Below are 26,137 nucleotides of genomic sequence, written 5' to 3'. Positions count from 1 at the left end.
TGTGTTTCTATACTCCTGATGACTCTGCCATTTATTGTATAACTCCTCCCTACATTATTTCTTCCAAAATGCATCACTTCGCATTTATCCGGATTAAACCCCATCTGCCACCTCTCCGCCCAATTTTCCAGCCTATCTATATCCTGCTGTATTGCCCGACAATGCTCTTCGCTATCCGCAATTCCAGCCATCTTCGTGTCATCCGCAAACTTGCTGATAACACCAGTTACACCTTCTTCCAAATCATTTATATATATCACAAATAGCAGAGGTCCCAGTACAGAGCCCTGCGGAACACCACTGGTCACAGACCTCCAGCCAGAAAAAGACCCAAGCATCTTGGGGATAGCGATCATAACTCTATCTCCTTTATGCTTGCATTGGAAAAAGAGAGGATCAGGCAAGTTAGGAAAGCGTTTATATGGAGTAAGGGGAAATATGAAGACATAAGGCAGCAAATTAGAGAAGTAAGTTGGAAGGAGGTATTCTCGGGGAAATCTACTGAAGAGAGGTGGCAGTTTTTCAAGGAATGTCTGTCTAGGGTTCTACAGGACAATTTTCCGAGCAGACAGGGAGGGAGTTGGTAGGTTAAAGGAACCATGGTGCACGAAAGCTATGTGGGACCTAGTCGAGAAGAAAAGGAAAGCGTACAAAAGGTTCAGAGAGCTTGGCGAAGATAGGGATCGAGATGAGTATACGGCTTGTAGGAAGGGACTAAAGAAGGAAATTAGGAGAGCCAGAAGGGGTCACGAGAAGGCCTTGGCAAGTAGAATTAAGGAAAACCCTAAGGCGTTCTATAAATATGTGAAGAGTAAAGGATGGGACGTGAAGGAATAGGGCCTATAAAAGGTGAAGGCGGGAAAATCAGTACGGAACCAGTAGAAATGGCAGAGGTGCTTAATGAGTATTTTGCCTCGGTTTTCACAGAGGAGAAAGACATGGGTGGATGTACTGTGGGCTTGCGGTAGACTGAAAAGATTGAGTATGTGGACTTTAACAAAGAGGTTGTGCTGGAATCTTTGAATGGCATCAAGATAGATAAGTCGCCAGGTCCGGATGGGATGTACCCCAGGTTACTGTGGGAGGTGAGGGAAGAGATTGCAGAGCCTCTGGCGATGATCTTTGCGTCGTCGATGGAGACGGGAGAGGTGCCGGAGGCTTGGAGGATTGCAGATGTGGTTCCTATTTTCAAGAAGGGGAATAGGGATAGCCCAGGAAATTACCGACCGGTGAGTCTAACCTCAGTGGTTGGTAAGCTGATGGAGAAGATCCTGAGGGACAAGATTTATGAGCATTTAGAGAGGTTTAGTATGCTCAAGAATACTCAGCATGGCTTTGTCAAAGGCAGATCATGCCTTACGAGCCTGGTGGAGTTCTTCGAAAATGTGACTAAACACATTGACGAAGGGAAAGTGGTAGATGTGGTTTATATGGATTTTAGCAAGGCGTTCGATAAGGTCCCCCATGCAAGGCTTCTAGAAAAAGTGAGAGGGCATGGGATCCAAGGGGCTGCTGCCCTGTGGATCCAGAACTGGCTTGCCCAAAGGAGGCAGAGTGTGTGTATAGATGGGTCATTTTCTAATTGGAGGTCAGTCACCAGTGGTGTGCCCCAGGGATCTGTTCTGGGACCCTTGCTGTTTGTCATTCTCATAAATGACCTGGATGAGGAAGTGGAGGGATGGGTTGGTAAGTTTGCCGACGACACGAAGGTTGGTGGGGTTGTGGATAGTCTGGAGGGATGTCAGAAGTTACAGAGGGACATAGATAGGATGCAAGACTGGGCGGAGAAGTGGCAGATGGACTTCAACCCAGATAAATGCGTAGTGGTCCATTTTGGCAGGTCAAATGGGATGAAGGAGTACAATATAAAGGGAAAGACTCTTCGTACTGTAGAGGATCAGAAGGACCTTGGGGTCCGGGTCCATAGGACTCTAAAATCGGCCCCGCAGGTGGAGGAGGTGATTAAGAAGGCGAATGGTGTGCTGGCCTTTATTAATCGAGGGATTGAGTTTAGGAGTCCGGGGATAATGATGCAGCTATATAAGACCCTCGTCAGACCCCACTTGGAGTACTGTGCTCAGTTCTGGTCGCCTCATTACAGGAAGGATGTGGAAAAGATTGAAAGGGTGCAGAGGCGATTTACAAGGATGTTGCCTGGATTGAGTGGCATGCCTTATGAGGACAGGCTGAGGGAGCTCGGTCATTTCTCCTTGGAGAGACGTAGGATGAGACGAGACCTAATAGAGGTATATAAGATGTTGAGAGGCATAGATCAGGTGGACTCTCAGAGGCTTTTTCCCAGGGTGGAAATGGCTGCTACAAGAGGACACAGGTTTAAGATGCTGGGGGTAGGTACAGGGGAAATGTTAGGGGTAGGTTTTTCACACAGAGGGTGGAGGGCGAGTGGAATCGGCTGCCATCAGTGGTGGTGGAGGCAAACTCAATAGGGTCTTTTAAGAGACTCCTGGATGAGTACATGGGACTTAATAGGATGGAGGGTTATAGGTAGGCCTAAAAGGTAGGGATATGTTCGGCACAACTTGTGGGGCCGAAGGGCCTGTTTTGTGCTATAGTTCTCTATGTTTCTATGTTAAGGGGCAATTAAGCATGGCCAATCCACCTAACCCACACATCTTTGGACTAAGAGATGAAACCAGAGCATGCGGACGAAACCCACGCAGACACGGGGAGAACGTGCAAACTCTACACAGTTACCCAAGGCCGGAATCAAACCTGGATCCATGGCGCTGTGAGGCAGCAGTGCAAACAACTGTGCCACCGTGCTCCTAATGCAGAACGACTCAGGAAGTATAGTTTGGCATTAGCACAGATTCATCTGAATTATTTCACAAATTGAAAAGATTAAATTATGAGGACAGGCTGTCTAAATTTGGCATGCACTGTCTCTGCACATGGTCCCTTCTTTAATCCGTCTCTAACAGTGTTCCATCTCCATTATTCCTATCAGCAAACGTAGCTCCTGCTGTAACAACTGATCTATTAGCTTCCCCACCCATGTACTTGCCCGTAACTGCAGCCATTTACTCCATCACAGAACGAAGAAATACTAACCATATCCTCCCAGCGCTAAATGTATTAAACAGTTAAGTCTTGCAGTGCAGTGATGCAGAGACAACCAATCACTGCAGCTGAGTTAGTGCTACAAAATTGCTGTTATCTTTGTGGCTGGGGACAATAATTCCTGTCCAGGGAGCTCTTTTACCAGCTATCTTGAATCTCTGGCCAAGCATGTTGGGAAAGTTATGAGTTGATCAGATCAGCATACCGTTCATCTCATGTACTGCCAGCTAATCTAGCTCATACAAGGGCCATAGTCTGAAACAAAGAAACAATTCTGCTACTTCTAATTCAAATTGGTCTTCCTCTATCCAGCATACAATCATAGAATCCTACAGTGCAGAAGGAGGCCATTCGACCCATTGAGTCTGCACCGACCACAATCCCACCCAGGCCCTATCTCCATAACCCCATGCATTTACCCTAGCTAGCCCCCCGACACTAAGGGGCAATTTAGCAAGGCCAATCCCCCTAACCTGCACATCTTTGGACTGTGGGAGGAAACCGGAGCATCCGGAGGTAACCCACGCAGACAGGGGGAGAATGTGCAAACTCCACACAGACAGTGACTCAAGCTGGAATTTGAACCCAGGACCCTGGCGCTGTGAGTCAGCAGTGCTAACCACCTTGTCACCTTCCAAAAAGCAAAATCCTTTCTGGTAACAGACAATAAGGAAGAAGGAATAATCAAGATTCTACTTTAAATAACACATTAAAAAATACGAGGCAATGAATTGTTGTTGTGCATTTTTTTTTTCTGCGAATATGTTTTTCCTTCCCTCATCCTTATCTAATGATACTAATTCTTGGTTGGATACAGTCTCCCAGACATTGGCTATTGCTCAAGTAGCAATACTTCATGTGGGAGCTAAGTCAAGTCATTTTCCCAGTATTTACCCACCACCAGCACGGACAAGGTAATTTTCTGATATGTACTGGTAGAGAGTTTTGAAAAACTGTTTGAGCACAAGAGTCACAACAGCTGATCCTGGTTCTGTCCTCATGTGACATCAATTTGTGTGCCCTTGGAGATAGCAACTGGGAGCAATTTCTATATTCATTCGTGGGACATGGGCATCGCTGGCGGGCCAGCATTTATTGCCCATCTCTGGTTGCCCAAGGGTCAACCACATTGCTGTGGCTCTGGAGTCACATGCAGGCCCAACCAGGTTAAGTATGGCAGATTTCCTTCCCTGAAGGATATTCGTGAACCAGATGGGTTTTTCTGACAATTGACAATGGTTTCATGGTCATCAGTAGATTCTTAATTCCAGATTTTTTTTATTGAATTCAAATTCCACCATCTGCAGTGGCGGATTTGAACCCAGATCCCCAGAACATTAACTGAGTTTCTGGATTAATTGTCTAGCGATAACACCACTAGGCCATCGCCTCCCGAGGTATCAGCATGAACATGAGTTCATGCTGATGTCAATAACAGTGTCCACATTGCCCCCTGTAATGCATCCACCTACTTCAGCACATAATGAAAAATCAACCTGTCTCTAGGGGTTGGATTACGTACCCTGATGGTGGCCTTCTCACACTACCGTGTAAAATTAGGGGCTGAGCTCACCACTGCTTAACCAGTTTGCCTTGCTTTAATTTTAGTTGAATTTCAGGCGTAAGTCCTTTAATTAGTGTGAGGCAGGACTCCAGGAGGATATCCTACCTCTGGCAGCTCTGCACATTAGCAGTGCCAAGCAGGAGTAGTGGCCACTCCTGGTACTGCAGCTAGGCCAAAGATTTGGCATTAAACAACAGGCCTGCATATTCAGGCAGGTCCGCGATCTCATTGGAGCCAGGCTGACGGGCAGGGTTAGATGTGATGGCCCACAGTTAAATCGGAGCAATGGCAAGATGAGGCCCTTCATTGACCATTTATTACCCACTTCAAGAGGGCCGCAAGTGGGCAACCCACTCAAAGCTTCCCCTGACGCATGCAAAATGATGGTGGGGTTGGATGTGGCGGTGAGTGGACCAGTAGTGGGCAGGCAGCCAATGGCACAATGCCCTAACTTCTAGACTCACCCGCCTGTCTTCCAGTCTGTGGGTGGCCAGTAATATTCAACCCTATGATCCGGCTATTCATGGTCTTAACCTGGGAAACCCTTGGTAATTCTTATTCATTATATTGTAGATTTCAAACTGTGCCTATATTAATATGCATCTTACTTCATTACAAATCTGCTCCTCAGTCAGAAGGACCACAATTCGAACATTTCTTTCTTCCTTCAGGGAAGAACTGGTCACTCCATCCATTGGGGATACATCTGAATCCGAAAGAGAGAACAAAATGAGCACCACAGAGCTGAAATTACCTTTCATATCCAAAAAAGGGTTCCAGTTGTAGTATTAAGTGATTCACAAAAAATAAGACGACTTATATTTTGTCAACAAATATTTAAACATTCAGCATATTCACAGTCGAATGACTGAAGTGGAAAAGACACAATTGCATTTACAGATTAAAACCCAGAACAGTATTTTTGGCTTTGTTGCCTCAGTGGGAGGGATTACACAGCCATAGTAGAGCCTGCAAAATCATTGATCCATTTGTTTTATTGGGTGGAAATTCAGCACACTTTTTTAAAGTGTGCAATCCTGTCCACCTGTATTTTTCTCTATGCTCCAGCAAAATAAGTTCAGAAATGTGTTCATAATGAGGTCATTTGGAGAAACAGATGTGTGGCCATCTGTTTCTGTTGATACAGTTCCCAGATGGTATCATTATGAATGCTTGGCTGAGTCCCAAGTCTCACTAATGGATTAGCTCAGCTCAATTTGCATAGGCTGAAGTGGAGTGTTTGCTTGACATCTTTATAGAGGGTATATGTTATTCTTTGATTTAAAAAAAAAGTCTATAGGTTCTTTTGCAAAAGAATAAGAGGTGTGAAATGAGGTAAAGCTTCTACTATTGGTACCATTTGTCTGACTGCACATTCTCCCCGTGTCTGGAGATAGGGCCTGGGTGGGAATGTGGTTGGTGCAGTCTCGATGGGCTGAATGACCTCCTTCTGCACTGTAGGACGAGAATTTTGTGAAGTTGGACTGACTTCAGAGATCTTTAAAAATGGTGGCAGGATCTGATTCCAGTATCCTGCTTCCATTACATAAGAACATAAGAAATAGGAGCAGGAGTAGGCCATCTAGCCCCTCGATCCTGCCCCGCCATTCAATAAGATCATGGCTGATCTGAAGTGGATCAGTTCCACTTACCCGCCTGATCCCTATAACCCCAGTTTTTGCCAGCACAGGATAAATGTGAGGGTAGTCCTACAGTGCAGAAGGAGGTCATTCAGCCCATCGAGACTGCACCAACCACATTCCCACCCAGGCCCTATCTCCAGACACGGGGAGAATGTGCAATCAGACAAATGGTACCAATAGTAGAAGCTTTACCTCATTTCACACCTCTTATTCTTTTGCAAAAGAACCTCTGTCTGACTGACACTTTTATAGGGTTGTAAGAGCAGCAGTTTTTCTCAAAATAGATTTCTGAATTATTTTCATCAGCATCTCTTGCCATTGGTATATGGCTCATTGGCTTTGATACTAGGCATGAGTGGGCATGGAGGTGACATGGGGCATGGACTGGGCATTGGTACAACTTTAAAACATACCTTTCAAAAGATTCCTGAATCCAGACTCTGGTTCGCAACTCTTCTGAGGTGCCATAAACCACATGCCTATGAGAAGCTGGCCCGACTCCAGGAAACGTGTAGACGGGGAGAGGTGGTTGCAATAACTACCCCTGCATTGGAACTGGCCAGATCAGGAGTGCCAGATGTGGGCTGGCTACCCTCACATTTATCCTGTGCTGGCAAAAACTAGGGTTATAGGGATCAGGTGGGTAAGTGGAACTGATCCACTTCAGATCAGCCATGATCTTATTGAATGGCGGGGCAGGATCGAGGGGCTAGATGGCCTACTCCTGCTCCTATTTCTTATGTTCTTATGTAATAGAAGCAGGATACTGGAATCAGATCCTGGCCACCATTTTTAAAGATCTCTGAAGTCAGTCCAACTTCACAAAATTCTCGTCCTACAGTGCAGAAGGAGGTCCTTCAGCCCATCGAGACTGCACCAACCACATTCCCACCCGGGCCCTATCTCCATAACCCTATGCATTTACCCTAGCTAGTTCCCCTGACACGAAGGGGAAATTTAGCATGGTCAATCCACCTAACCTGCACATCTTTCGACTGTGAGAGGAAACCAGAGCACCCGGAGGAAACCCACGCAGACACGGGGAGAATGTGCAGACTCCACACAGTCAGTGACCCAAGCCAGGAATTGAACCCGGGTCCCTGGTGCTGTGAGGCAGCAGTGCTAACCATTGTGCCACTGTGCTGCCCTAAAATAAAATAGATGATTAAAAAAATTATCCCTTACTGCAAGTAATTATGTGTGTACATTTTGACTAAAATCTTTTATTTCATGTTAAATCTTAAATCCTTTTAACATACCTATACAGATATGTTAATGATAGCATTAAAATTGTTCATTTGCTCTTGTTCATTGATTTTGTCATTACCCAAATTCATCTGAACCTGATATTTATTTGTTCAATATATTCCCTTTCTTAAGGTCAACATTATTATGTTTCTTTTAATCACCATTTCCTTCTCTCTGCCCTTGCTTTCCTCCCTTCACACATTTAAAAAAATTAATTTGTATTTAAAATTTGTCTTTTTCTTTTAATTGCAATTCATTACTAACCTGAGAGTTACAGAACTCAAGCATAAGGTGCAGTTGACAAGGTCTGGATTTTACCACTGGTTACGTTTGCCTGTTTTTTTGGAATCTGCTTTAAGAGGGAGTTTGCCAAAGGCATGTGCAATTCTACCTGGTGGCTGTGTTAAATGCTATGAGAGTATGGGTGGAACTGTCTCCTTTCCAATAGCCTTAAGAAATTTCAATACTGAGTTTATGTAATGCTCGGAGACCCAAGTTCCCGGTGTACATTTAAAATTGACTGGACTGGAGTTATATTCCACGCTTGTCAAAACATCTTTAAAATACTTGGAGTTATTGGACCCAGGAGTCACACAGTGACACAACTGATCAGTTATACTGCCACTTTCACCTTAATGCATACCAAAGCTCATTTGCATTAACATAAAAGTCGTAGTCAGGATGAAATCCGCTGTTCAGTGAAGCCCAGCACAGTGTTGTGACAAGTGCCTCTCTTCTTTTTTTTCTCTATTAACAGAAGAGGTTTTCTTTGAATTTCTCCCATTTCAAGCCATCCACCACCACACAGTAATCCGCAGTTCAGGATCTGAAGATCTCCATTGTGGATTACTCTATTCCTAGCCTCTCATTGGCCACACAAAAAGAAATAGAACTGAAGCATGAAAAGTTAGCAAGATCAGGCCAGTTAAAATATTGGCTCTTTGTTTCAGTGTCTGAGAAATTGTGAAATGACACAATTCCTACATGAGATTCATTGATTGGAAATGTATTTACTGTTGCTGCATATTATGTGCTTTGGGCTCTCATGAAATTGGATAAAGGATTGTATAAATGCAACTTCTTTCTCTTCTTCCTCTCTTCAACTGAGGTAACAAATAAACCTTGGAAGAAGCTTTAAACTGAAGCTAAATTTATATGGATAGTAAAAGGGAAGATCTTTCAAGGTCCACACTCAGCTTGTGTATATGACCGTCTAGACAGTGATTATTGGAGAATTAGATGGGTTGGCATACAAATCACTACACTTCAAAATAACTCAATGCATGAAACACTTTTGAGTTATGATAAACTGCTATGGAAATATCATTATGAGATTCTGAACTAAAGGGTAATCATGGAATAGGAATTTTAAGTCAAGTGACTGAACACTTGAATCCCATCAGGTTCCCATCAGTGTCTAATGTCACCGTTTAAGCAGACTGATTAACCAGGAATAAGTCAAATGGGAGACTGAATAGAAAGGAGCCAAGCAGAAGTGACAGTAAGAGGAGGTGGGGGAACAACAGTTGTTGATTGTAAGGGATAGAGACTTCAGCTTCCCAAATTACATTTCCATAACATGCCAGAGGTGAAGACCTCATTGTGAAATCCGTTCTGCCAATCGAAATAATATTGTAGTCAATGAAAATCCCCTTGTGGGACAAAGGATTTCAGAGTCTTTTCTGTTTTGTGTGTCAAAGATTTTTGCAAGACAAACATGAAAGTGCAGTATAAAATATGTATTCATCATTACCTTGGTCAACAGAATCTGTAAGACTTAGACTGAATGAATGAGCTAAGGTGAGCCCTAATGACCGCCGAGGTGAGGAAGTGGCAGACGATAATGTTACAGCCTGCGAAGCTCCAGTACCTGTATCTGCTTTGAGACGGTCATTTTCCAGTTTTAATGCCTCAATTTCCACCTAGAAAGGCAAGACGAATTTAATAAACACATTTGCCTCTTACAAAGAACAAAGAAAATTACAGCACAGGAACAGGCCCTTCGGCCCTCCAAGCCTGCACCGACCATGCTCCCCGACTGAACTAAAACCTCCTACCCTTCTGGGGACCATATCCCTCTATTCCCATCTACTTTGCGTTGGGATTACAGGCAAGTCATAAAAAGAACACACAACACATCACTGAAGTTTTTGCTTATCATTCCAATAGGATTTTGATATTTTTGCTACTTACGAATTGAATATAATTCTTTGCAAAAAAAAAATTAAATTCAGCCTTGTATTTTCTAGAAAGTGTATTTCAAAGCTGTTTATTCAGCTTTATCATAACGTTATCATCTCACAAAATTGAAACGAGGGACTTATTGTTTGAAAGATTTTGGAATTACATGTTTTACAAATGAAAGATTACAGCCAGATTTCTCTGGCCGTTTATGCCGGTGGCATTCTCCAGTCCCGCTGGCAGTGCAGCCCCGCCCATGGGTTTCCTGCCATCATGGTGTGCCATCAATGGGAATTCCCATTGACAGCGGCGGGACCATAGAACCCCGCCACTGGCAAACTACAGGCCACCTCCCGCTAGCGGGAGACACGCAGCCGGGAGGCTGGAGAATCTTGCCCGACTTCAACCTTTGGGAAAACCACAGGGTAGTTTTCCCTCTTTGCTTCTTGTGTGGTGATCTCACAAAGCAGAAAGCCTGACCATTGTAAAAGGCGTCTGTAAATTCAACTGAAAGGAATGGAATGGAAATGCGATAGGTCTGATAAAGGGCAGTCAATCCATTGTGCCCGTTGACCACACAAGTGGCAAAGCTGGAAATCTACCTCCACTTGGTTTGACTGATGACACTATGGTCACATAATTATGAAAACGAAGCTCTGTCTAAAATTGGCTAAATCCCACTTGAACTGCAAGTACATTCTCTGAAATGTTGGTTCACCAAATTATAAGAAGAAATATAGCAGGAATAGAAAGTTCCCACCGTCAGTTACACCACCAAAACTTTTAAAAGTATCAATGCTGAGGGACACACTAAAGCTTGGGGCAGCTACAACAGTAGCACAATGGGGGAGGTTGCTGTCTAAAACCTTTCAACCACAGTGAACCAAGAGGAGCACGTATACAGCGAGTGGTACTGAAGCACCTCGGAGTGCAACTTTTTCTACGTAGACAACCTTTAAAATAACTTTGTAACATTTGTAAGACCATTGTAAAATGCCTGAAACGTTTCCTTGACTGTATCGAAGCATCTCAGAATGTTACTTGATGCAAGTAGAGACCCTGAATATTATTGCTTTTTGTGTGATGGTCCTTTTGGAATGTTTGTAATGTTCTCACAGATTTATGAATAAAGTATATTTGTAGGAAAAAAAAGGAAATTTCAATACAAAGAATATTCCGGTTTCAAGCTGATTAGTCATTATTATACATCAAGAGAAAAAGTAACTTCACGCATTAGGAAGAATCAATATAATCACACTGTCATATTTCAGCTTAGTTCTGATTTTAAAAAAAAATGATTTCATGAGAATTTGGTATTGCTGGCAAGGCCAAGATTTTTTGCTCATCCTTAAGTGTATTTGAAAAGGTGGTGGTGAGCTTCCTTCTGGAATCGCTGCAGCCCATCTGTTGCGGGTACACACACAGTGCTGATCGGCAGGCATTTCCAAGATTTTAATCCTGTGACGGTGAAGAAATGGCAATCCAGTTCTAATTCAGGACGGTGTGTGGCTTGCAGGTGGTGATGTTCTCATGCGCCTGCCGCCCTTGCCCTTCTGGTTCGTAGAGGTTGTGGATAGGGGCGGCATGGTGGCACAGTGGTTTGCACTGCTGTCTCACAGCACCAGAGACCCGGGTTCAATTCCTGGCTTGGTTCATTGTCAGTGCGGAGTTTGCACATTCTCCCCGTGTCTACGTAGGTTTCCTCCAGGTGTTCTGGTTTCCTCTCAGTCCAAAGATGTGCAGGTTAGGTGGATTGGCCATGTTAAATTGCCCCTTACTGTCAGGGGACTAGCTAGGGAAATACAGAGGTTATGGGGATAGGGCCTGGGTGGGATTGTGGGTCGGTGCAAACCTGATGGGCTGAATGGCTTCCTTCTGCACTATAGGATTCTATGATTTGGAAGGAGCTGTCAAAAGAGCCTTGGTGACTTGTTGTAGTGCATATTTTATATGGTACACACTGCTGCCACTGTGCATCAGTGATGGAGGGGAAGACTTTCGCTCAGCGGTAACCCCCAGAATGTCAAGATGTTAATTAGAGGTGGCGGGCGGAATTCTGCAATGGTGGTGATATTGAATGTCAAGGGAAGATAGTTACATTCTCTCTTGCTGGAGATGGTCATTGCTTGGCTTGAATGTTACTTGCCACTTATCAGCACAAGCCTGGATATTGTCCAGATCTTGCTGCATATGGACATGGACTGTTTCAGTACCTAAGGAATCTGAATCATCAACAAACATCCCACTTCTGACTTTATCACACAATGGAGGTCATTAATGAAGCAGCTGTAGATGATGTTTGGGCCTTGGCAGTCCAACTGAGGAACTCTTGCTTCAATGTCTTGGGTCTGAGGTGATGTGCCTCCCAAAATCACAACTGTCTTCTTTTGTGCTTGGTATGATTCCACTCAATGCAGAGCTTTTCCTGGTTCCCATTGAATTCAGTTTTGCTCGGGCTCCTTGCTGATGTCAAGGGCAGCCATTCTCACCTCACCTCTGGAATTCAGCTCTTCTGTCAATGTTTGAATTAAGGCTGCATTTGGGTCAGGAACCAAGTGGTCCTGGTGGAACCCAAACTGAGGATCAGTGGGCAGGTTTGTGCTGAGAATTGGCATTTTACAGCACTGCAGATGACAGATTCCACCATTTTGCTGATTATCAAGAGTAGACTGATGGGGCAATGATTGACTGGGTTGGATTTGTCCTTTTTGTGGACAGGACATACCTGGGCAATTTTCCACATTGCTGGGTAGATGCAAATGTACTGGAACAGCTTGGCTAGGGGCACGGCTAGTTCTGGAGAACAAGTCTTCAATACTACTGCAGGAATGTTGTCAGGACCCCGTAACCTTTTCATATCCAGTACCTTCAGCTATTTCTTGATGCCGAGTGCAGTGAATCAAATTGGCTGAAGACTGGAACCTGTGATGCTAAGGACCCGAGGAGGAGACTGAGATCATCCACTCGGCACATCTGGCTGAAGATAGTTGCAACTGCTTCAACCTTGCTTTTTGCACCGAAGTGCTGAGCTCCCCAATCATTGAAGATGGGGATATTTGTAGAATCTCCTCCTTCAGTTAGTTGTTTATAGGATTGTCCATCCTATTCACCACTATCCACAACTAGATATGGCAGGATTGCAGAACTTTGATCTGATCAGTTGGTTATAGGATTGCTTAGTTCTGTCTATCCCATGTTGCCTCCACTGTTGTTGTCCTGTGTTATATCTTCAGCAGATACCATATTTTTAGATATGCCTAGTGCTGCTTCTCCTGCACTCTTTCGTGAACCAGATTGATTCCTTGGCTTAAATATAATGGTAGAGTGGGAGATAATCCATTCCATGAGGTTACAAATTGGTTAAATCCAATTCTGCTGCTGATGATGACCATGATGTGGAGATGCCAGCGTTGGACTGGGGTCATCATCAGCAAGGAGTCTAACAACACCAAGTTAAAGTCCAACAGGTTTATTTGGTAGCAAACGCCACTGGCTTTCGGAGCGCTGCTCCTTTGTCAGGTGAGTGGGAGATCTCCCACTCACCTGACGAAGGAGCAGAGCTCTGAAAGCCAGTGGCCTTTGCTACCAAATAAACCTGTTGGACTTTAACCTGGTGTTGTTAGACTCCTTGCTGATGATGACCCACAGGGCCTCATGGGTGCCCAGTTTTGAGTTGCTGATTCAATTCTGAATCTATCCCATTTAGGTAGTGGCCACACAACACAATAGAGGGTATGCTCAATGTGAAGGCGGGATTTTGTCTTCGCAAGGACTATGTGGTGGTCACCCCTCCCTATACTGCCATGGAGAGATGCTTCTGCAGCAGGTTGCTTTGTGAGAACAAGGTCTATAGATTTTTCTTTCTTTGACAGATATGTCATAGCATAGCCAATCCACATAACCCACACTTCTTTGGACTGTGGGAGGAAACCGGAGCACCTGAGGAAACCCACACAGACACGGAGAGAACATGCAAACTCCACATAGACAGTGACCCAAGCTGGGAATCAAACCTGGGTCCCTGGTGCTGTGAGGCAGCAGTGCTAACCAGTGTGCCACCGTTCCGCCCCATGTCCTTCAGAACTCAGCCAGCTCAGTTAAGACTGCTGCTACTGAGCCACTCTTATTAGTGATGAGCATTTGTCATGAAATAGAGATAGTTTAATTAATTTATATTTGTATTGCATGTGTTAGAAATAAGATATAATTTTAAGCTTAATTAATGTTTGTGTTTTTAAGAAATCATTAGTAACCTCGGTTTAGTTTCATGTTAAATAATGGTGTCTGCAAGTCTATAGTTTAAGTTTTACTTTACAATTTGCCTGCATTGTAATGAACATTTCACAATGTAAAAGCAATTACAGAGCTTTTTTCTAAAAAAAACTAAGCTGTTGTTTAGCAACCAGAAGTTCAAACTGAAAAGCAGAAGCACTTGAGTTTCAATTTGGAACCAGGCAACCCAGAGGCAAGAAGCATTCCATAGAAACTGCTAGAACAGGTGGGGCAATATAGAGGGATAGAAGGCAAGTCCCAGAAGCTAAAGAACAGAAAATCCCAAGACTGTGAAGTCAAAGGGGCAAGGAATTGGAATCTGAACAAGGTACTGTTCACTGAAGTTAAAAGAATCAGAGAGGGGTTCCTGGTTAAAGACAGGGCTGTGAGGTACAGACCTGGAAATGTTGGCTGGTGAGAAGTCAGACATTCAGCGTGGTCCCAAGGTTGGTGACACTTAAGACAGCCTGTGAAGCAGTGGTGTCCTGTTGGCGTGGCTGGGTACCCGAGAGACTGTCTGGGAGTTTGAATGCAGGTGGCGCTCCAGAGCAGAGGAAGAGTGAAAGTAGGTTGAAATCCTGAAGGTGGATTCTTAGCGAAGAGGGCTTTGTTTTAGTGAAGATTCCAAGATGTGTACTTCAAAGGCGGAGTTTGGAACCCTTATGTGAGTAAGGCAAGTCGGCTTAGTGTGACCAGTGTCTAGAAAGAATTGAGAAATCCATAGAAGTTGTATTGGGTGACATCCGTCACTGAGTTTGGTGTGTTTGACCACATTTCACCTTTTGGTTTACATGGATTGTGCACTTCTGAGAACATTAGAGTCTAAGCATTGTAACTTGTGTTATCTTTACAAATCTTTATATATCTGTAAAGTTTTAGCTGGGGGTAAGGAGTAGTGTATTATAGTCAATGTCTTCTTGTTTAATAAATGTTTTATTCTTTGTTACAAGTCCATCAGCAGTCCTGTGACTCTGCTTATCCACATATCTAAGCAAAAATTAAAAGTTAGGATCCATCAAGCTGGGTTCCATCCTGGGATCGGACTTGTCCAGTGTAGTAACATCAGCTGGGATCATAACACATTGAAGTCTCCCACTTAGTGTACATTCTGGCCCCTGCTACCCTTGGTGCTTCCTCCAAATGGTGTTAAACATGAAGGATGACTGATTCATCAGCTAGGGACATAGCTGGTAATCAGCAGGTTCCCTTGCCCACGTTTAACCTTATTGCACAAGATTTCATAGGGTCTGGAGTCAATGCTGAGGACTCTGAACTGCAATTGCATACTCTTCTAGGTCTCTTCTGCCAGTGGGATAGGATATGCCCAGAGATGTTTATGGTGGTGTCTGGAACATTGGCTGTGAGATATGATCTGTTGGAGATGACTAGTCTGTGGGACAGCTCTCCCAACTTTGGCACAAACCCCCAGATGTGAGTAAGGGTGTTAGCAGTGTTACAATAAAAAATACGATGACTTATTATATTAATTTAATTGTACTTTAAAATGTGTGCATGTGCAGCCTGTTATACTGTTACATTATTCAAAAGGAAATAGGAACTAATTGTTATAGAAATATAGAAACATAGAAGATAGGAGCAGGAGGAGGCTATTTGGCCCTTCAAGCCTGCACCCCCATTCATCACGATCATGGCTGATTGTCTAACTCAATAGCCTAATCCCATTTTGCCCCAAGTGCTATATCTAGCCACCTCTTGAATACATTCAGTGTTTTGGCATCAACTACTTCCTGTGGTAATGAATTCCACAGGCTCACCACTCTTTGGGTGAAGAAATGTCTCCTCATCTCTGTCCTAAATGGTCTACCCGAATCCTCAGACTGTGAACCCTGGTTCTGGACTCCCCCACCACCGGGAACATCCTCCCTGCATCTACCCTGTCTAGTCCTGTTAAAATTTTATAAGTCTCAATGAGACCCCCCCCCCCACCGCCCCCATCCCCATTTGTCTGAACTCCAACGAAAATAATCCTAACCTAGTCAATCTCTCCTCATACAGCAATCCCTGGAATCAACCTGAGTGATGAGTTTGTACATCTAGAGTACCACATTTACTGCTACACTGCAGTCAGGTGCCAAGCAACAATGTATCAGTCCACCAGCCACATGGACAGTTAGAAGAATTACACGCCATGAAGCTCTCACATTTTGAGCATATCTCTCGGAACAAGAAGACATAACATGGCCACTGGTGTAATAACATACACGGGTAACTGGATGCAACTTTGTGCCAACAATTTTCTGCACAACAACTTCTTGATTCCATCTGGATTATCAAGTGCTGAGTGAAGGAAAGGTGTTTCTTCATGGGAGGGAGCAAACCAATGGGTGATCTGATCTTGGCTACTCTTGCAGTACTCTCAGTAATTAGTTGGAAATGACTGTGTGCATCTGTCCAACCATTCTCTCAGCTGAGAAGCTGTGTATGGTAGGTGGAGATCTAAAAATAATTTTCCAATGTGGGATGAAGATGTTGTTTGAGGCGTTTTTTTTTCTGCGAAGCAAACTTGGGGATATATTGAAGTTGGGCAGACTTGATCAGGGGGTTGAATATCTTGTGGCATGTTTGCCCCAATTGAGTGTTATTTTGTTTACATGGATAATTAGGGACAAATAAGACCATATCATGAAAATTCCTTTGAAAAATAGTGTAATTTCTCACTACTGCGGTGTCTCAATCTGGCAATCGTTTCTGACATATTCACTACATTCACATGTTTACACTACATTTATCACCAAGCGATGCGCAGGGCATAACCATCTGGTATATCTGCAAATTCTGGTTGCTGGATACCAAATGAACTTTTTAATTGCTTATTATTTTTCAGAAGTACTCCTAAGAACAAGAATTAAAACAATGTGTGATTACAATCAGAATCTTAAAATCATAGAATCTACAGTGCAGAAGGAGGCCACTTGACCCATCGAGCCTGCATCGACAACAATCCCACCCAGGTCCTGTCCTATCCCCATAACCCCACATATATTCACCTTCCTAATCCCCCTGACATGGCCAATCAACCTAACCCACACATCTCTGGACTGTGGGAGGAAACCAGGGCACCCGGAGGAAACCCATGCAGACATGGAGAACACAAAATTTTGGGCAGCACAATGGTTTGCACTGCTGCCTCACAGAGCCAGGTACCCTGGTTCAATTCCGGCTTCGGGTCACTGTCTGTGTGGAGTTTGCACATTCTCCCCGTGTCCACGTGGGTTTCCTCCGGGTGCTCCGGTTTCCTCCCACAGTCCAAAGATGGTTAGGTTAATTGGTCAAGCTAAATTGCCCCTTAGTGTTGGGGGATTAGCAGGGTAAATGTGAGGATTTGCAGGAGTGGGGCCTGGGTGGGATTGTGGTCAGTGCAGACTCGATGGGCCGAGTGGCCTCCTTCTGCACTGTAGAGATTCAATGAATGTGCAGACTCCACAGAGATAGTGACCCAAGGCCGGAATTGACCGGGTCCCTGGCACTGTGAGGCAGCAGTGCTAACCACTGTGCCACCGTGCTGCTTATAAAATATTAAGTCTGAATATCACAAAGTCATTTGTTTCAAAGACTTCAAAAAACAAAAACAATTGATTTTCAGTGCACAGGCTCCTTTCAAGAAGTTACTTCCAGTGCATGTAAAAGGCAATGACATGTCTAAAGGCAAATAAGTTAATGTTAAACCAGTTTGAAAAATTTAAATTAGACTAATGACATTAATTAAGTGAAGCAGGTTCTTGCTAATTAAGGATGGTTAAAATAGTCACAGACGTTGGTGTATAAATATCAAATCTTGCCAAAAGCAGAGAGACCACCCATCAAGCACAGAGACTGTGGCTATCAGATTAACAGTCTCCTTCAGCAAGGCAGACTGCTCATCAAATGCTAGCAGCTCCCACGTTTAAAATGACAGGCCTGGCAATACTTCTTAATGCTAACTATTCTCACACAGTTTGCATCTGCTGTATCCCTATAACTGGAAAAACTAACTGGATAAGGATTAAGATTAAATCAATGAGACAACATTTACTGGCAAGCAAACTGTCAGCAGTTTTATTCCCTTACACACATACAACGTACCTGCATATTATGCATGGCTTCTCGTAACTGCTCCAGCTGGTGAGCTGAACTAAGTGCTTCCAGGCGAATATCTGTTAGCTTCCTTTCCTTATCCCATAACTCATTCCGCAAGTTTGATACCTCCTTCATCTCAGGCTCATGGGAGTCATAGACCCTGCATTAAAAACATGTTCTTATTCTTCTCAAGACAATGAGAGCATTTTCACACCACTCTTGAGTTAGGACAGTCAGTTTAATTAGAAAGCCATCATTTATAAAATGCAACACACTGTGTTGTGATCTGTGGGAATGCAGGAACAAGAATAGCCCCTCGAACCTGTTGTACTGTTCAATATGATCATGGCATGCTGTGACTTAATTGAAACAACTTGCATTTATATAATACTTCTCAGATAGTAAATGCCCCAAAGTGGTCCATAGGAGCATAATTAAACAAAACTTTGGCACGAGGGAGATTAGGAAAGGTAACTCAAGGCTTGTCAAAGATATAGCGTTTAAGTGTCTTAAAGGAGGTGAGGCAGACAGGTCTCCTGGTTTAGGGCGTAAATTCCAGACCATAAGGTGTTAACAACTGAAAGTAAGGCTGTTGATGGAGGGGTGATGGACACAGGAATATGCAAGAACTGGGGTTTCAGAGATCTTGAAAGGTTGTAGGGCTGGAGGAGCTTACAGACATGAGCGGAAAGAGGCCCTGGAGGAATTTGAATACAAGGGTGAGAATTTTAAATCGGAGGACAGGGACAGCCATTGCTGAGGTTATGGCCAGTGGCAGAGTTGAAACCACAGAAGGTGATGGTATCCTCACTCTTAATCCTCCTTCAAAATCCCACTGTATTTCCAGAGTTATAAGTTACGGATAGTGTAAGCATGCATTTCATACTTTTACACCCTCCCTGCAACACAGCCTACCCTTGTGCTTTTTTCCTTCCAGATTTCCAAGAGGTGCAACCTCGCCAGACAGAGCTCGAGAGGAACAGCCAGAAGAGGGTGATGAATAACACTTGCTGGAGTGCAAGTTGCACATTGATTCCACTGCACTAGAATTCAGATGGGGACTTTGACGGAGCAGCCTGCAGAAGGTGGCTGATGGGAATGCATAACAAATTACTGTTGCACTGGGAAGCTGCCAGAAAATCTGCCTTTGCTGTCAAGAAGTGTGAAAGATTCTGGTACCTTGGCACAGGACTTTGCACAAAACTTAGAGCTGGGCTAGATTTCCATCTGTTTGGTGGGCAGGCAGTGGGAAAGGACATGTGGTTCATAGAATCATAGAAACCCTACAGTGCAGAAGGAGGCCATTCGGCCCATCGAGTCTGCACCGACCACAATCCCACCCAGGCCCCACCCCCACATATTTACCCGCTAATCCCTCTAACCTACGCATCTCAGGACTCTAAGGGGCAATTTTTAACCTGGCCAATCAACCTTACCCGCACATCATGGGTTCTGCCTTTAGCTGGTCAAGTTTTTAATCGCAGGGTTCTCAGTGATATTGCCAGTGAGAGTCTGGCTGTCAGGGGAGCTCATTTGAAAAAGGAACCGTGTTATTACTTAAAACCATTCTGTCACTCACATTACCTGCAACAGCTCTTAGTCTTCAAACGCTCATCATTTCATTGGTACAATGCACCTCACATATTCATGGGATGCAAGTGTACGCTTGAGGGAAGTTTTGAAAAGTTTCACACTCATCGAATACTTTCTACCATTTCACAGAGCTTTCTTACAGATTTAAGAAAGGCTCCCTCTGGACAGCTGCAAATAAAATTTGTTATGACTCAATGCTTTATGACATTGGGAAGGTGGTGATGGGGTGGCGGAGGTGGGGGGCGGGGGGATGGAGGGGGAGATGGTGATATAGGGTAATGTCACTGAACTAGCAATCCAGAGGCCCAGTCTGTTGTAATATGTAATTAAGAGAGAGCAGCAAGACATCACTAGAAGGGAAGTATGTCATGCCAGCCAGTTTTAGTTCGACTTTTGCTCTTAGCAGAACACACGCTCACAGCTCTGATGTCTTTAATGATTTTCTGTGCAGTCACTACATGACAATTTCAATATGGTGATTCTGCTGTGGTCTGACCTGAACGTCGAGAGTCTTTTCATGCCATGTAGGATGATCTGAGACTATCTGCCATGTTGTACCTGTACATAATCTTGCAGCAAGGCTGATCACTGTGTTGTTTTGGAGGAATCACTGCTGCACACCACGTCATGTGTTTTTATACCAATGTAAGGCACCAATCGCTCACAAGAGGTTGGGGAAACAAGTTGTGGATTAATTTATTTAGACTAGGTCCATGGGAAACTGCATACATGGATAGAAAGCAGGAAGACATCAGAGCTGCAGAGCTGTGAGTATGTTCTGCTGGAGGCAAAAATCAAAACTAAAACTGGATCGCGTGACACACTTCCTTTCTTGTGATGTCATGCTGCAATCCCTTAAAGGCAAATTACAACATAAGCTAATGCCTTAGGAACATGGGTTCAAATCCCCCTAGTCCAGCTGGTGCAATTTGAATTCAATTAATAAAATCTTGAATTGAAAATTAATCTCAATAATTAAGCTATCAGCAATTGTTCCAAAAACACATCTGATTCACTAATGTCCTTTAGGGAAGGCCTTGCCAGTGACACCCACATCCCATGAAAGAACTAAAAAGAAAAATTAAATCAATGTCAGGTAACCTAAAAAATTATCATATTCTGATAAGCAATTAAACCAAGGCTTTGTCTGCCCTCTCAGGTAGATGTAAAAGAACCCATGGTACTATTAAAACAGATTATTTAGTGATCATCACATCACTGTTTGAGGCAGCTTGCTGTATGCAAATTGGCAACCATGTTTCCTACATTAAAACAGTGACTACACTTTGAAAGTACTTCATTGGCTGTAAAACTCTTGGAGTCTTGAGGTCATGAAAGGCGCTTTATAAATGCAAGTCTCTCTATTTGATAACAATTCAGCAATTTAACCACATTGATGCCTTTAAATAAACCATTAATAAACTAATAAACAAAACGAGTTGAAAATATTTAGAACTCTATTTACTCTGTGGATGAATGCGATGGTTTAATGGGGACAGATGATGAATCTGCATCTTCACGCTGCACTTTTGGCGAAGATGGCACTGAGGAGTCCGGCGTTGCAATTTCTTCAATGTCGGAATATGAGGATGCCGATTTGGGCGCCTTTTTAAGGGTAAAGGCTTGCTTAAATGAGCTTCTTAGCTGAAAAGAGAGTAGATATTCACAGAATGGTATGACTTTTTTTTTCAAAACATGCAAAGATAATGTACGAAACAATTGGCTTCATGCCCGTGTATGCACCTTCCACTTATGGGAAAGAAAAATTATGCAGGTTTGGAAAATGTGCAATCTTCAAGCATGAAGCACATTTCCGTGAAGACCTCAAAGGATATTAACAAAAAAGACTTTAATCATTTATTTTCCTCTTTTCATTTTTTTTGTGTCAAGAGTCTTCCTTTAGCTAGGAAATATATTGCTCTGGGACATGAAGTCCTCCATAGTGATTTGTTACACGCTATACATCTGTTTGGGTAGTGTGAGATTATTTAATTTTAAATGTCCTCTGAACCTCAATAAGGAACTCCACCCAGGTATTTGAATGAAGTTTGGCAAAGCTTACTTAAAGGAGATTGCAGAACACAAACAGATGAATCTCACGTTTTAATCCTGTGAAGGCTAGTCCAACTATCCTTGACCCCCCACAATTTCAATTGAGTGCAAATATACCATTTTACTAATCTAAAGACCATACATGCTTACTCCTCAACCTGGAAGCCAAAGTAAAAACAATGGTCAAAATCTTCCATCCACTGAGATTTTCCAGTGCTGCTGTAAGTGAATGGCCGAACACTAAACTTTCCATTCTCGCTCTGAACGGGTCCTACCATGGGCAAGACCCGAGAATCCCGTCCATAGTTAGAGGTTTAACTGACCCAATGTTTCAAACTGGAATTTAGGTCTGCCTCTTTTATTCGAATAAAGAAAATTATTCCAAAATGTTATGCTACTGCAACATAAATAAAGGAAATGTCATTTATCGTACATCGGAGAGTTAAATAAAACTCAGGCACATGTTGCAGAGTACTTCCTGTCAGATGTAAAAATGTCAACAACATCAGTAATGTGCAACTTTACAAAGGAATACAAACTGGGGTTACACATGATGATTTTAGGGCTGTCATGACATGATTCTTTGAACATAATTATAGACCCCCACAACCCCGTCTCAAAAAGGGTATCTTCCCATAATATGTGGAGATGTAATACAGTATATCACATTCACAAATATACAGGCCAAATTGAAATGTTTGTTTTGCAAATGACATCAAAAATAAAATTTGTTCGATATCAGCCAGCATCCTAACCAACAATGGTGTGCACTTTTTTGCTAAAACACTTTGTTTAAATTCAGTTTATTTATCAGTGTCACAAGTAGGTGTACATTAACACTGCAATGAAGTTACTGCGAAGATCCCCTAGTTGCCATACTCTGGCGTCTGCTTGGTTTCCAGTGTAACATTCAAGTTAAATTCCATTCACAAAGTTTTAAAGCCACAACTGTGGTGAGCAAGAAAGGCTAAGTGTTGAAACCAAGGCTGGGAGCTCACCAAGACTTTCCTGGGGAACCCAACACCTCAACTTGTGTTGGGATGACTCCATTCACTCTGAGAGCAGTGGGTTGTAATTGCGCAGGGTTTTGATCCAGGAGGTGCTGGTTGGCTTAACAAACAGCTCTGATAACCAAGTGGCAGGAAGAAAAGAAGTCAGAGATGCTTCCTGTCCAGGAAGAAAACAAAAGAAAGGCTTACGATATGGGAATGGATTTTATGTGCTCCCTGGTTTCACAGGGGGGGTCCACAAATGAATTAGGGCGAATGCAATCCCACCACCTTCCTGTGAATCCCCAAGCTCACCCTGCTAAACACAGGGGGGGCGGGCACCGAAATTGGCAGCCCGCCCACCTTATTTAAGTGAATAATTGAGGCTTGTTATCAGGTGCTTTGATGTTGTGGCCATCTTGGAGACATGGATAGAGCAGGGACAGGAATGGTTGTTGCAGGTTCCGGGGTTTAGATGTTTCAGTAAGAGCAGGGAAGGTGGTAAAAGAGGTGGAGGTGTGGCATTGTTAGTCAAGGACAGTATCACGGTGGCAGAAAGGATGTTTGATGAGGACTCGTCTACTGAGGTAGTATGGGCTGAGGTTAAAAGCAGGAAAGGAGAGGTCACCCTGTTGGGAGTTTTCTATAGGCCTCCGAAAAGTTCCAGAGATGTAGAGGAAAGGATTGCAAAGATGATTCTGGATAGGAGCGAAAGTAACAGGGTAGTTGTTATGGGGGACTTTAACTTTGCAAATATTGACTGGAAAAACGATAGTTCGAGTACTTTAGATGGGTCAGTTCTTGTCCAATGTGTGCAGGAGGGTTTCCTGACACAGTATGTAGACCAACAAGAGGCGAGGCCACATTGTATTTGGTACTGGGTAATGAACCAGACCAGGTGTTAGATTTGGAGGTAGGGGAGCACTTTAGTGATAGTGACCACAATTCGGTTATGTTTACTTTAGCGATGCAAAGGAATAGGTATATACCAAAGGGCAAGAGTTATAGCTGGGGGAAAGGGAATTATGATGCGATTAGGTGAGATTTAGGATGCATAGGTTGGGGAAGGAAACTGCAGGGGATGGACACAATTGAAATGTGGAGCTTGTTCAAGGAACGGCAACTGGGTGTCATAGGACATCAAACATGGAAAAACTATACCACAAACAGGCCCTTCGGCCCACAAGTTGTGCCGAACACATCCCTACCTTCTAGACCTACCTATAACCCTCCATCCTATTAAGCTCCATGTACTCATCCAGGAGTCTCTTAAAAGATCTCCTCTCATCCTTCGTCTCTCCAAGGAGAAAAGACCGAGCTCCCTCAGCCTATCCTCATAAGGCATGCCACTCAATCCAGGCAACATCCTTGTAAATCTCCTCTGCACCCTTTCAATCTTTTCTTCATCCTTCCTATAGTGAGGCGACCAGAACTGAGCACAGTACTCCAAGTGGGGTCTGACGAGGGTCTTATATAGCTGCATCATTATCCCCGGACTCCTAAACTCAATCCCTCGATTGATAAAGGCCAGCACACCATACGCCTTCTTAACCACCTCCTCCACCTGCGGGGCCGATTTCAGAGTCCTATGGACCCGGACCCCAAGGTCCTTCTGATCCTCTACAGTACTAAGCGTCTTTCCCTTTATATTGTACTCCTTCATCCCATTTGACCTGCCAAAATGGACCATGACGCATTTATCTGGGTTGAGGTCCATCTGCCACGTGTCCTTGATAAGTATGTACCTGTCAGGCAGGGAGGAAATGGTCGAGTAAGGGAACCGTGGTTTACTAAAGAAGTTGAATCTCTTGTGAAGAGGAAGGAGGAGACTTATGTAAAGATAAGACGTGAAGGCTCAGTTAGGGCGCTTGAGAGTTACAAGTTAGCCAGGAAGGACCTAAAGAGAGAGTTAAGAAGAGCCAGGAGGGGACATGAGAAGTCTTTGGCAGGTAGGATCAAGGAAAACCCTAAAGCTTTCTATAGGTATGTCAGGAATAAAAGAATGACCAGGGTAAGATTAGGGCCAATCAAGGACAGTAGTGGGAGGTTGTGCGTGGAGCCTGAAGAGATAGGAGAGGTGCTGAATGAATATTTTTCGTCAGTATTCACGCAGGAAAATGACAATGTTGTTGAGGAGAATACTGAGATACAGGCTGTTGGACTAGATGGGATTGAGGTTAATAAGAAGGGGATGTTAGCAATTCTAGAAAGTATGAAAATAGATAGGTCCCCTGGGCCGGATGGGATTTATCCCAGATTCTCTGGGAGGCTATGAGGAGATTGCAGAGCCTTTGGCTTTGATCTTTATGTCGTCATTGTCTACAGGAATAGTGCCAGAAGACTGGAGGATAGCAAATGTTGTCCCCTTGTTCAAGAAGGGAAGTTGAGACAACCCTGGTAATTATAGACCAATGAGCCTTACTTCTGTTGTGGGCAAAGTTTTGGAAAGGATTATAAGAGATAGGATTTATAATCATCTAGAAAGGAATAATTTGATTAGGGATAGTCAACACAGTTTTGTGAAGGATAGGTCGTGCCTCACAAACCTTATTGAGTTCTTTGAGAAGGTGACCAAAGAGGTGGATGAGGGTAAAGCAGTTGATGTGGTGTATATGGATTTCAGTAAAGCGTTTGATAGGTTCCCCATGGTAAGCTATTGCAGAAGATACGGAGGCATGGGATTGAGGGTGATTTGGCGGTTTGGATCAGGAATTGGCTAGCTGTAAGAAGGCAGAGGGTGGTGGTTGATGGGAAATGTTCATCCTGGAGTTCAGTTACTAGTGGTGTACCGCAAAGATCTGTTTTGGGGCCCCTGCTGTTTGTCATTTTTATAAATGACCTGGATGAGGGCGTAGAAGGATGGGTTAGTACATTTGCGGATGACACTAAAGTCGGTGGAGTTGTGGACAGTGCGGAAGGTTGTTTCAGGTTACAGAAGGACATAGATAAGCTGCAGTGCTGGGCTGAGAGGTGGCAAATGGAGTTCAATGTGGAAAAGTGTGAGGTGATTCACTTTGGAAGGAGTAACAGGATTACAGAGTACTGGGCTAATGGTAAGATACTTGGTAGTGTGGCTGAACAGAGGAGAGATCTTGGTGTCCATGTGCATAGATCCCTGAAAGTTGGCACCCAGGTTGATGGGGTTGTTGAGAAGGCGTATGGAGTGTTAGCTTTTATTGGTAGAGGGATTGAGTTTCGGAGCCAGGAGGTTATGTTGCAGCTGTACAAAACTTTGGTGCGGCCGCACTTGGAGTATTGCGTACAGTTCTGATCACCGCATTATAGGAAGGATGTGGAAGCATTGGAAAGAGTGCAGAGGAGATTTACTAGGATGTTGCCTGGTATGGTGGGTAGGTCTTATGAGGAAAGGCTGAGGGACTGGAGGTTGTTTTCGTTAGAGAGAAGTAGGTCAAGAGGTGACTTAATAGAGGCATACA

General features: G+C 43.7%; 1 protein-coding gene across 1 annotated transcript in view; it reads right to left on the bottom strand.

Moving 5' to 3' along the window:
• Positions 1-26,137, bottom strand: part of LOC144511897 (neuron navigator 1-like) — a 520,961-nt gene that overhangs the window by 45,582 nt on the left and 449,242 nt on the right. The window contains exons 17-20 of the mRNA XM_078242330.1: positions 21,125-21,303; positions 18,073-18,226; positions 9,290-9,458; positions 5,254-5,351 (exon numbers count right to left, since the gene is read on the bottom strand). Coding sequence (XP_078098456.1) covers positions 5,254-5,351; positions 9,290-9,458; positions 18,073-18,226; positions 21,125-21,303 — 600 coding nt within the window. The remainder of the gene's footprint in view (positions 1-5,253; positions 5,352-9,289; positions 9,459-18,072; positions 18,227-21,124; positions 21,304-26,137) is intronic.

This window comes from Mustelus asterias, chromosome 25 (assembly GCF_964213995.1).
Source record: "Mustelus asterias chromosome 25, sMusAst1.hap1.1, whole genome shotgun sequence".
NCBI lineage: Eukaryota > Metazoa > Chordata > Chondrichthyes > Carcharhiniformes > Triakidae > Mustelus > Mustelus asterias.
This window is presented reverse-complemented; position numbering and strand designations above follow the sequence as displayed.